The sequence below is a fragment of the Nesoenas mayeri genome, assembly GCF_963082525.1.
Source record: "Nesoenas mayeri genome assembly, chromosome: 6".
Classification (NCBI taxonomy): Eukaryota; Metazoa; Chordata; class Aves; order Columbiformes; family Columbidae; genus Nesoenas; species Nesoenas mayeri.
The window spans coordinates 26,852,895-26,866,282 of NC_137545.1; the positions used below are offsets into that span (position 1 = coordinate 26,852,895).

Sequence of the window (13,388 nt, forward strand, 5' to 3'; positions counted from 1 at the left end):
TAACTTACAATCAAAATGAGTTTTGTCAACTCTTTCTTTCCACGTTTGTTTTTTTAAAGGCTGGAATGACACTCACGTATGATCCAACCACAGCTGCTTTACAAAATGGGTATGTTAAGTAATGCCACACTAAGAAAAAAATGATTGCATTGTGAAAGATACACAGAACTGGCATTTAATAAATATTTCTGCATTTTCTAGATTTTATCCGTCACCCTACAGTATTACAGCAAACAGAATGATCACTCAGACATCTATTACGCCATATATTGCTTCTCCGGTTTCCACATACCAGGTTTGTATTTAGAACTTAGTAGTTGAAATGGTTCATTGAAGCTTATGTTTATTTATCAGTTGCAACACCTGGTTTTATTAATTCTTCAATAATACTTAATTTTAATCAAGTGGCTCCTTTGTACTGTACAGCATGACAATGAAGGCCTTAAAAACTGAAAGTGTGTTTGTTTCAGGAAGCACAGCAATTTAATGAGATACCTGGTGTCTTGCAAAACAAAGTCTCTAACTTGTGCTGGTGGTTAAGGTGTTTGTAGCCACTTCTACATTTCATGTATGATTTTTCATTTTCTCTTGGTGAAGTTCTTTAAATGTCAGTAATATATCTTTAAAATAATCCGTTATTTAAAACCTTCTTGATTTAGTTAAATTCTGTTTCAGATATGTTTCTCCATGCTTTTTGGGCTTTCCTCCAGGTTTATTCAGTGAAACAAACAAACAAACAAAACCACAAACAAAAAACCCCAAAATAATGTGTTACGTAGTTGTACTACAAAAGGTACAGAAACTTGCTTGACATTAGAGAAGGAAATTTGAAAAAGAGTTTGGAGTTCAAATTTCATTAGCACTCAAATGCAGTGTTTTCATATTGGGAGTAAAGCATTTATTAGTCTAGAACTGTGTTTCTAACCTAAAAGTTACTTTATTTTGAACAATAAATTAAAACATTAGTCATGCACATTTTTTGTTCTGAGAGCCCAGTCCAGAGCTTCTTGAAAAGGAATTTTGATAGTTGCCACCTTGAGTCCCCTCTAAGAGGTATTGACAAAGAATTCAACATGCTGAGAAATGATATGGAACAGTTGTTGTACTTGGGTGTAAATCTCTTAGGAATGTTCAATTCTAAGGCATCGTACGTTTCAGTTTACAAGCAACTTGCATTTAATGCAACTAGTATGACAGTCTCAGATAAAAGCTCTGTAATTACTACTTGAGACATGCCAATTATCCTAGTGTAAGCTAAATGATCAGCTATTTTGGCATTTTATTGTTTAACGCATAGACGAAGTGAACATCAGTGATTCAGGTAATAAATAACAGAAACTAATTACATTTGAAAAATTCTTACCTCTATGTGTCAGGGGAAGAAGAGGCTGTTTGCTCTTTAGTGGGAGAGATGTGCTGAGTTTTCTAGCTTACCGTGGGTGTCTAGAAGGCTATGTAGAAAGCCTGTAGAAGGGTAACAGAGGCACTGTGGGCGATTTGGTTAGTATTCCCTTGCAGAAATTTGCATGTACCCTGCCATTTGAGGTGAGAAGAATGAGGAAGAATTGTCTAATATTAGTTTGGACTTCTAATACCTTCTTGTGTGAGTGAAGCATTATTTAGGAGGGTGTACTCTGGGGTAAAGAGCAGCTGGATTAATTTTGTAGTAATTCCTGAGGTGACTTACGCAACCCAGTGTTCTTTCGGCAGACAGTGCTAGGACTGTATTTTTCAGTGTGTTGAATCTCTCTGCTTTGTACAGCAATATCTCAAAAATTGCAGCAAGTTCTTACCCAGAAAAATATTCCAGTAGAATTAGCTGCTGTTCTGTATTAAATTATAAATGATTTGTCAACGTAAGACTATCAGATATTCAGAATCCAAATAAAAGTTGGAAGTTGGCATGGAAACATACTTCTTGGGAATATAGTATTGCTTTTCTGGGTTTATACTGTATGGGTTTATACTGGACCACAGTACTGTATGTGTCCAAAAATGTTGTTACCAGTATTTCAACATAGATGGCATGGGGTTTAAATTGTTGTGGATGAAGTTATTAACATCATTATGCTTAAAGTGCCACGGTAGTAGGAACTGGAAATTAAATTCAAGTATACTGTACTGGAGAGGAAGGAGGTTCTTGGCCAGAAGAGTTTCACAATTTGAGCATTAGTCACATCTTCATTACTGATCCCTTCTCACTGAAACCTGCAGCGTTCTGTCATCTACACAACAGATGTATCATGAGAGCATGATTTATTTATTTCTTTTTCTTTGAGGCATGGTATAACCTGTTCCTAGATTTATTCTTGTTAAAGGCAAACAAATTCAATAAAGTTTTGGGTAGAGTTTGTTTCTGCCACTCGTACATACCCAAATGACAGTACTGAGCTAGTTACTATCATGGTATGAGTAGATTAACCAAAGCTTTAGTCAAGTCTTGCCAGTAGTTTTGCCACTAAGCTTTTGCTTGAGGAAAGGGAGGGTTGAAGTGCTTTCAATTTTTGAACTCCTGTTTGCTCTTCTGCTGGTTAGAAAAAAAAAAAAAAAAAAAAAAAAAAGAAAAGAAGAAAAGGTAATTACTCTGACTTGAGAGCCAGTATCAGAGGGAAGAAATGTTTCCATCTTGCAGAAAATACCTCACCTGAGTTGTTTTCAAGAGTATCTGTTCTGTTTACAAGACTCTGGAAATGATGGTAGATGGTAGAGGTGTCGAAGGGTTTTTAAATGCCGAGCAGCCATGACGAGTCAGTTCTGCATGTGCAGTGCAGGGCAGAATCCTGCGTTATGCTACACACCTACAGGAGGTGGGGATGAAACGTTTCCATTCTTTTAATATTTCTTGCAGCATAATTTTTCAACGAGCTGTTGCAACTAGCTCTTTTCAACTAAGATAACCGTGCAACTCATTAGTTTACTGTTTAATCTTTTTAGTTTACCTTGTCATGCAAAGTTATGCATCCTGCCTCAATTAACTATTTGGGTAGTCAGTGTTTTAGGAGAAAAAACATGCTAGAGCAGGATTGCTCATCAGAACCTTCTCCTCTTTTTGTGCTTTGGGAATAACCACAATGTCTTGGAGAAGAACAAGTCTCCTGAATGTTCTCTTTGTTCCTGGAACAAGATTCCAGCAGAATTCCTAGTTTCTTTTACCCTTGTGAAAATCCAATTTTTTTTTTTTATTCTGATCACACTAGAAGGCCAATTCTGCTGTGCCTTCTGAGATCCCAATTGCTTTTCCCCAAAGCAATTTCAAACACCAAAGGCACCTCATTTTTCAGTACAGCGTAAGTCTTTCATGCATCTATTTGGACTCTTGCAGTATACTTGATAAAGTTTCTGAGACTTGAACGTAGTTTACTGTTCTGAAAGGTGTATGTGGTATGTTGTATTCAAATCTTGTTTCTGATTTGCAGGTACAATAAATACACTTTTCATAGATATCAGTGTTTCTGCACAGTGTGACTAATTGCATTAAAAAGTAAATAAATAAGGCATGGGGCTTGGTAACATGATTTATTAAATTATTACTATATCTCGGAGTATTCAGGAAAAGGAATTACTAAAATGAAAAATAAAGTATTGATTTTGTTCTAGGTTCAGAGTCCTTCTTGGATGCAGCCTCAACCATACATAATGCAGCACCCAGTAAGTTTTTATACTTCTCTGTGTTATTGATTGTAGAAACACATTACATACTTTAAACAACAGGAAATAGATTGATTTCTGGCCAGTTGCTTCCAGATTTTTGACAATTACATCATTGTTAAATCATGGATCAAAATAGAAAGATAGTAACCTGAATTGGGGCTTCAGTTTATTAGGAAAATAAGAAAGTTGCCTTCAGGATATTGAGACGATGAGGACAATAAGAGTTACCAAATCAACAACCTGAAGAAACTTTTTTTCTTTTTTTTAAATGAAGATGAAAGGTACTTTGCAAACCCCAATGTTTTACATACTATTTACCTATGAGGAGCTGGAATTGAAGATCCAAGGTTTTAGAATGGGTCTAGAGTAAATAGCCCAGACTGGATAACTTGTGAGACAGATAGATGTAGTGATACAAAGGACATTATGGGCACTCACTTGAGAAAACCTGCATAGCTTGTTCTGGCTTCACTGCTCATGAGTAATGCTGGTCTCTCTATACTTTTGGTTGTGGCATCTGTAGCAGACTGTCAGGCATGCTAATCTGTACTCTCCCATGATATTTTGCTTCTTATCTATGTCCTTTGCCAATTAAGTACCATTAGATCTAAGACTTACTTTTTTGAGATGAGCATTACAAATAATAACAGGCACTTTAATGTATGCACTCCTGTAGTTAACAAACAAGTCTGTTTCCAGATATAGAAGGGATATTGTCTTGACTTTAATTAACATGCAGATTATGGAATGCAGATTATAGGATGTAAATCTTCTTGGCAGGACGTTTTCTTCTTGTGCATGCAGAGAAGGTGATGCTGAACCAGAGCACCCTCTCACACACTTAATTGTTGTTGTATTTGTGATTTTTGACATTAAACACACACTTAATTGTTGTTGTATTTGTGATTTTTGACATTAAACACACACTTAATTGTTGTTGTATTTGTGATTTTTGACATTAAACACACACTCACAACTGGTTTTTAACTTTTCTTTCTACCAACACATATTTTCGTTAAAAAATCTTGCAAATTGTGCTGTGAAAGGCACAAAGTATGATGTTACAATGCTGTAAGGCATATTAGTTTTACAGGTATGCAAGATGAGATTTCACAGTTGAAAACAGAGATCTAAATTTCTGATTTAAGTTCAGTTTTGGCCTGTGCAAAGGCTGGTGCTGTCTTGCTCATTTGCTTTGCAGAGAAGCCTGCAGTCTACAGACAGGAAATTCTTTTAGTGTTTGATGTGCCTGTGACTCATTTCATCTACACTGATCACATGGTTGTTTTTCCAGCTATACTCTGTAGGTTTTTTTCTTTTTAAGGATTAGTTATTGATTCAAAACACTGGCTTTCAGTACACTGCAATTATTTCTGTTAGTTTTGAGCTTCCACCAATTTTAATCAACACTTCTGTAAGCATAAGTCATGCAAAATATTTGGAAATGTGCTTTTGTAGAACATGATTGGTAAATGAAATTTGTTGATAAACCTCCGTTTCAGATAACTCTGAAAACCTTACGAGTCTGTCCTCCATATTTAGCAATCTCAAGTGTTTAAAAATAATATGTATACTTTTTATGATGCTAACAAATTGGTACAGGACTGAAAGAAAGGTCATCACAGTAGCTAGTGTTTAGACAAAGAATCAGTCTTTTACACGGCATTGCTATCTTGCTCTTCTAAAATGTGTGTGTGTGCTAATGAAACCAGCCATTAGTTAGGGCAGCTGTCTTGTGTGTGAACGTTGCATGTGACAAGTAGAATTCCCCTAATACAAATGTTCCACCAAAGCCTCCTTTCCTAAAGAGAAGACAACTGTTTCTTCCTAAAGCCTGAAATTCCAAAGGTTAAGCTGAGTGAATCAATACCTGATAATGTGTGCAAATGTTTACTTTAAAGTTAGCATCTGGTTAAACTCATCTTTTACAAAGTGTTTTCAGCAGCTGTCTCAAGTGCATCGTACATCAGTTACATGTTCAATAGGGAGTCAATGCTTTTCTTACCCCATTACCAAACTGTGCACAACGCGTCTGCTCAAGTAGAATATTCAGAATGCCCCAGACCTGCGTCCTGAGTCAGTGTCTGGGATTAAGGAGAGTTCTTGTGGTATATCCCTTTGAAAGGACAGCCCGTACTTAGACTCTCAAATCAAAAATGTGATTAAAATCTGAGTGTTTCCACAACCATTTCTTTCTTTCTTTCTTTTTTTCTTTCTTTCTTTCTCTGTTTTAATAGGGTGCTGTACTGACTCCCTCCATGGACCACACCATGTCACTACAGCCTGCATCGATGATAAGCCCTCTGACACAGCAGATGAGTCATCTTTCATTAGGCAGTACTGGAACAGTATGTAGCAATTTAATACAAAATACAATTTACACAAGTAGAAAATACTGTGGGTAGATCACGATATGCATGTGCAGCTTGCAAGTAGGAAAAAAAGAATTCTTTAAGTAGTCTTTCATCCCATAAAATACTAAGAACTGTCTCCATTTTTTAATCATATTCAACAGTTTTTATTCATTCTATTAGCAGCTCAGAAATTGGAAAGGAATAAATAAAATAAATCAAAGCAAATGAAATGAACCCAGGAACTCCAGAGTTGTAGCGAAAAAGAAAAAATAGTTGGTTTTGCTCTTCAAATCAGAGTTGCAGAAAGTAACAAAAAGTATGTAACAGAAACTACACCAGAAGAAGAGATGCAGGCTAGCTTCTGAACGGAAAGTCCCTTCTTTTCTGAGCAGATAGATTTTAAAAAAGAAAATATGATGATCAGGATTAACAGAGAAGGAAAAGTCCTTTACCTATTCTTTGAAGTTTAAATTTGAATCTTCTCAAAACTGGTATCTCATTTTTCTGAAAAGACTGTTGATTTCAGACAGAAAAGTCTTTCTCTCATGGATATTGCTTTAGGGAAGCAGTCAGTGTCTATTAAACAATACTATGATAGGTATTTTGAATACTATTAAATTTAGATTGGGCTTCAACTCAAGTTAATGATCTCTCTGTCTTTCTAGTACATGCCAGCCACAACAGCTATGCAAGGAGCCTACATACCCCAATATACACATGTCCAGACAGCAGCAGTTCCTGTTGAGGTCGGTATATTTTATAAAAGACCAGAGTTAAGAGGTATGGATATGATACTAGATTTTGGTTTTCCTAGGAAAGCTACCCTTTAAAGTTTAACATGGTAACTGTGAATGTACTGTGAAGAGAATGTATATTAAAACTGTATATGAAGTGTCATTATTCTCAATGAATATCACTAGCATTAAAACAAAGAATGACCTGTACTAGTAGCAGTACAGTACTTCGAGCAGTCTTCCTTACGAGCATAGCTGAGATGAACTTTGTGTTTTGTGAAACACAACTTTCAACAGGAGCAAAGCAGGGGAATTATTGTCGTTTTGACCTTTTGTTTAGTTTTAATGTGAGCAAACTTCTCTCCCAACAGACCGTGATTGTAACATTTTGCTAAGAATCCTGATTTTACCGTAGCATCTCAGGACACCTTGCATATTTGCCTAATAAAACCCTCTGCAAGTCCAATTGAAGGGTGTAACTAAATAGCACACAGTAGTTTGTCTATTATTTTGCCTTACCTTGCAGCCTTTTATAGGCCAGTACTTCTTTAACAGAAGAGCTAGACAAGGTATGCTGCAGCTCTTGTATTCAGAATGAGAGCTAGACAGACTCTTACAGATCCTGTAAGAAAAAAACATGTCAGTTCAAAGTCTGTTTGTCCAGAAAGTCCAGAACTTGTTTTGTTCATTTTATGCATTTGCCTATGTGGGTCAGAGAAAGACTTTTGGTAATGAGGTGATTGCACTGTGTGCCTAGTTCCAATCAAACCATGGTGCTCAAAGCAATAGTGTTTGCACATGTGGTAAGTAGATCTCATTCTCTTTGATGCCTCTCAAATGGAGAGTGACAGAGTGCTCCTTTACATTTGCAGATACAAAATATACTAGCAGTTATTTGTTTCCTGTATGTATTTGTTTCTATGATGTCAAAGGTTTTTTTAATTATCATCAAAGCAGCTGGAGAATTGCAAGATTTGCACAGTGATACAATTTATTTACTGAAATGTAAATCACTGCAAAGTTATCACCTCCAATTTGGAGTACCCTGCTTGAGAAATATTAGAAAGACTTTAAATTTGAAGACTGTTAGTTGCATGAGTCACATGGAAATACAGTTTGCAGATAATGCTGCCTGATTTTGTGTCTCATGTCTTCCATTTTATTTGCAGGAAGCCAGTGGTCAACAACAGGTTGCAGTAGAGACGTCCAGTGACCATTCTCCGTATACGTATCAGCAAAATAAGTAACTGTGAGGTAGGGGCTCATCATGTCACATGAAAGATATGAATTCAAAGATATTTTGTTTCATAACTTATAGTTCTCTCTATTGAGATTTTTTTTTAGTATCATATAACTAACACTGATAGTATCTGGGGATAGGCAGTGAAGTTAAATTGAACTTGGCCAGAGTTAGAAGCCAGGAAAGGAAGCATAGGTTCCAGAAGTGAATTAATGACTTATGAGTAATAGTGTTTTAATAACTTCTCTATAGCATAACTGGATTATTTTGTATTTTAATTTGTTCATCTTGGCACCGTACCGTGTACAAGAATAAAAATTAACTGGTGCAAAAATACTAGAATCACAACACTAAAGGAAACTGTATTTATATGTGTAATATGCTCTAGTTCTGCAATACATGCAGCTTGGTGACTGATTTACAGACCATAGGCTGGGTCCGGGGAAAGGTCTAGTAGAAATCCTTGCTGACCCTTTATCCTGAAGGCTTCCTTGCTCATCATTTATTCTGGGGACAAAGCAGTTTGGTCCAGAATTTTGACGGTTTTTAATCCATGTCATAGCTTGGCTCCAGTACTTTCATGCTCTAGGTTTCCTCTGGTTTTGCCTGCATGGCCTTGCTTTACTAACCAGCCGTTAGCTTTATCCGAACTCCTTCCATGTGAAATTTTTGCTTTCTGTAGATTGCCATCCTGAAAATATTGTTTGCACTAACCACCCCCTTCTTCATCCTCCACGTTTTAAAATTCTGAAATTTAGTTTTTCCTCAACACATCTTTTTCTGAGGGCTTTGTAAACCAGGCAACTTGACTACATTACTTTTAAAATCCAATTTTGTAAGACCTCATACTGAAAAATTCTGTTCAGCTGCAATGGTGTGCTAGAGAAGAGTTTTCTACAGCTCTCATGGCATTTATTGAATACTCAAAAATCATAATCAGTTATGTGTGAGGAACTTCCAATTGGTGATATTCCCCTTAAAATGTACAGGTCTAACAGTACACACATTTTGCCATTACCTCTGATTTTGCCGGTCAGCTGTGTTATTTGAGAACGCTGCTCTCACTCCCATTACCGGCATAAGAATTTCTTATATGTTCAAAAATGTAAAGATAGAAACAAACCAATGAGGAAACTTCACACATTCAACAGATGGCACAGTCTGCATAGCGCAATGTATGACCTGTGTTTATTATTGTAGTCTGGCCAAATGCCGGCATCTGGAGAAAGCCACGTCCAGGGCAGGGAGAAAGCAAAGCATGGGCTCTTCTTATTATCCATCTCCTGGTGTTGGAGTCATGTCCCCTGCATGTTTCCTATACCAAGTCTATTGGCTGGTATTAACTGCTTTCAAGGAATTATTTTGCCTTAAGTCTTCCCTGCGGGCATGTACAACCTCCTTACCAAGAGAGATCTGTGGCAGACAGTGAAGTGCAATCCTGCGTGTCTCTCCTCCTCCTGCCTCCCTCTCCCAGGCTGTCAGTGTCTTCCCAGAGGTTGGGGCCGGGCAGGAGGAGCAGCCTTTGGTCTCCTGAAGGGATGAGATATGTTGCCATTTGAAACACATTTTATAACGATGACTCTGTGTAGAACATGGAGCTCTGTGAGCAACCCTGTGCGTTTGCTGTAAGCCAGTCCTCCATGTACTTAATTCTTCAGAGAAGTACCGTTACCTGTATTTATATGCAGTAGGAGCCAGTGAAATCTGTCAGCAATGGCAGTGGGCGCGTGAGGACAGTTAATATTACTCAGCTGATTTCAGCCTCAGAGTATGGCATTTGGTATTTCTGTCCCTGGAACATGCTGGTACTTGCCATTTTCCAGACAGGTGAAGGGGAGGGAATTGGCAGTCATTTCTTGCCCTAAATACGGGGAACACTGCAGTCTCTTCATTGTTGTGCTTTTGTTACTATTGTCAAATTGAAACTACTTTCTCAATGCACATGCAGCATTTTTGGGCATGTCCTGTTTAAAGTTAGTATGCTCATTGCTGTAAGTAAGGGCTAAATGACAACTAGCACATTTGCACAAGTGGATGCAGACAATGAGAAATACACAGCATCTTTCTTTTAATGGCTACATTTAATGACTCTGTAGCTTCTTTTAAAGAAGTTGCTACTATGTGAAAATAGTCAAAGACTCTTGAAAAAAACCTGTTATAATTGTATATGTGCTTATAAATGTACAAACCTTAAAATACCAGACTTTGTCTTGGCTAGAGAAATAGCTGAGTGGGTATTGGAGGGAGAGGAAAATGCAGCTGGGGTTGTGTCCTAGCAGAGCTTTCTCCTAGGAAGGGCCAAGCACCTGTACTGCCACCTGTGTTCCTTCTCTAGTTTGTACTCAGATTAACTTAGTTGTCTCATAGCTGTCTGAAATAGGACATGGTTTAGTTTTATGGACAGCTACATTAGAAAAAACCCGTGAGATTGTAACTATGCTCTAGCTCTGACCTTTCTGTGTTACAGATGCCCAGTGTTGACCTGGCCTGGAGAAGGGTGCAAAGGCTGAAACAATCATGGATTTTACTGATCAATTGTGCTTTAGGAAATATTGACAGTTTTGCACAGGTTCTTGAAAATGTTATTTATAATGAAATCAACTAAAACTATTTTTGCTATAAGTTCTATAAGGTGCATAAGAAAAACCTTAAATTCATCTAGTAGCTGTTCCCATGAACAGGTTTATTTTAGTAAAAAAAAATTTTTATCAAGTGTTATGACGCAAAAAAAAAAAAAATTCAAATTTCTGGGTATGCACAGATGACCACGGAGACTTATTCACGTGCATGACAGAATTTGTGTTTTGGTTTATTTTTATTTTGTTGGTTTCTTCTTTTTTCTTTTTTTTTTTTCTTTTTTTTTAATTGTATGAAATGGGTTTTCTGAAGTTTAAAATAGTAAAACATCTAAGATGATGTTCTGTGCTTGCAGTGTGTGAGTGTTGCTTTAGTGCAGTGTTGCAGTTATAGTGTCTGGTCTTTTAGCTTTCTGTTTTTCCTTTAATGTAGTGTGAAGTGTCTTATCCTTTTCTATAAATTCCAATTTGCCTTAAATCTTTCAATGCTGTAGCTGTTTCAGTAAGTAGTCCAAACTAATGGTGTAGAATGCTTTGACCAAATGAGCTGGTCTATTATGCCTTGTAAAACAGCAGCATAGGGCTTCTAAAGGTAGTCAATAAAAATTGCTGAAAATTTGGCTTTTTTAATGTGTAGTAAGTGTTTTTAATGATTTTTCACATAATATGTAAGGTAGTGAAATGCAAGAGGGGAAAAAATGTTTTGTGTGAAACACATTTTCTGACTGGGGAAGTTTTAATAGGATAAATTGTTTGTAAGGCCATATGCCAATAGTTCCCTCTGGTAGTTTGAATGATTTAGGAACTCTGCTGTATGATGCAATGTAAAATCTTTTTTTGCCTTTTTTCAGAAACTAACTTGATGTTCTAGTTTTAGCGTAGGGAGAATTAGAGTAGGGACTTCGGGGTGGGGATATCACCGAATGTTTTTGTCCTTCCTTTATACTAATGATAGTGCTTTAGGATGAGGATTGTGCTGAGACTTAGCAAACAGAAAAGTTGCTATTGCAGCAAAATGGCAAAAGCTGAAGAACTCGTTTTCAAACACACGCTGAGATCTAAGTAGAAGCATAATTGATTGGGTACTAGCTCTCTATAGTAGGTAAATAAAAATAAAAAGACTTGGCACTTTTAAAAGGTAACTTTACCAAAGAACAAAGAGCCAGTAACCAATAATTCTGATTTGTCTCAGCATTACGTCTTCTGTACTCTTTATTTTTGCCGGACCAGTTTGCGGTTAGGAGAATGTGCCTTTTTTGTACATTTGCATTTAGGTTTTATAATTTTAACTGATGTATGGACACAAAAGCATGAAGGAAGACTTGGATCCAAGCAGTGCCACACTTTACATCATCACTACAAGTGTTAAGTGTAAAGAAAACCAGTTTTGAAACTATGAAATTCCTGATTCATAAATACAGTTATTTGTACTTCACATATTAGATGATTCACTGCTACTAAAGCTCTTTATTACAATTGCATATGTTTTAAATCGAATGATAAATTAAGTTGTCTTCCAAAACTGTGTACTTCTCTGGTCAGCTGTATATGATCAGTTATCTACCTCAAAGTTTATTTCCTTTTGTATTGGGACAGGTTGCTGGCCCTCCCTGTTTCCACAGACCAAATCATCCTAGCTCGGGAGCTAGGGCTAAGCAGTTGTTTCTTTCGAGTATTTTTTAGTTTTTAAATTTTGTGTGAGTATTGGAGTATAGATGTCGGTGACATTTCATAGTTTCAAAAGTAAATTGCTGCTCTGAGAAGTGTAGATTCTAGTGAAATACATAGTCATAAGAGATGTGTTTTTGTTTTTTCTTTTTTTAAAAAAGTTGTGGTATTATTGGTTCTATGCTCCCTGGAATATTACTGCTTTGTCAAAGTCCAGACTTCCTGCAGCACCTTGCCTGTATCTGGTGACTTTCCAAACCTGGATCTCTCACTACTTGATATTTTTGCGTTAATGACAACTGCAGTATGATAGCTGTGTTAGAGGGAGGGAAGAGCTGCTGCCAGAAATGTCTGAACTAAGTGCCATACTCATTGTCTGGGTAAGATTTGGGAAATTTAACCTCTGTACATAAAGAAATAATCAGTTACTTAAACATCACATAGTAGACAGCCATTAAATTATAAAAAAATTAATTTATGAAGAAAGACCTTTTGTACAGATTGAAAAAAAAAAAAAGATTTTCATAGAGATATCTATATGATCAAGAGAGTTAATTTTTTATTTTTGTTTTACTAGTGCCACAAACTTGCCAGTGGTAACTTATTTGTCCGGTTCAAGATAACTCTGTAGTTTTGTTTCCTAGGACTTGTTGTTAAACGCCAAAAGACATTTTTGAACTGTAAATTTGATTAGATTGTTAGCTTTTTCTGTTTTATTTCTTTGAAAACTTTTGAATAAAAAATATCCAAAAAAAAAAGAAAACGCATTGTCTTTTTCCTTCAACCCTTCCTTTAATGGGGAATGACCTGAACACGTTATGGTAAGGCCTTCACATTTATTTTGGGGTGCTTGGAGTTGCTTTCTGCTTTACAGGTTGGGTTTTTCCCTTCTCTTGTCTTTCATGAAAATCACTTTTTAACTTTCGAGCCACATTACAAAGTCACTTATTCTTTCAGATAAAACAGGAAAAGACAGATAAGAAATACAGGTTGAAATATCTGACTTAAATGCAAGAACTCTGTTGTTCTGTGTGTCATCCCACACGGAGAGTTGTATGTAACTGTGTGCACACTGTAGTTGTAAATGCAAGGCCACTTTTCTAGAGGTGAGGGTCGAGATGGGGAGTCACTGAAGTAGTTCATAGCATTGAATTGCTGCCTAAAA

At 36.6% G+C, this 13,388-nt stretch overlaps 1 protein-coding gene across 2 annotated transcripts in view; it reads left to right on the forward strand.

Moving 5' to 3' along the window:
• RBMS1 (RNA binding motif single stranded interacting protein 1) overlaps window positions 1–13,003 on the forward strand; it is a 96,884-nt gene extending 83,881 nt beyond the window's left edge. For both annotated transcript variants that reach the window (XM_080346747.1, XM_080346746.1), the window contains exons 8-14: window positions 60–109; window positions 202–295; window positions 3,598–3,648; window positions 5,889–5,999; window positions 6,671–6,751; window positions 7,909–7,993; window positions 10,447–13,003. In XM_080346747.1, coding sequence (XP_080202873.1) covers window positions 60–109; window positions 202–295; window positions 3,598–3,648; window positions 5,889–5,999; window positions 6,671–6,751; window positions 7,909–7,986 — 465 coding nt within the window. In that variant the 3' untranslated portion in view covers window positions 7,987–7,993; window positions 10,447–13,003. The remainder of the gene's footprint in view (window positions 1–59; window positions 110–201; window positions 296–3,597; window positions 3,649–5,888; window positions 6,000–6,670; window positions 6,752–7,908; window positions 7,994–10,446) is intronic.
• The last annotated feature ends 385 nt before the right edge of the window (window positions 13,004–13,388 follow it).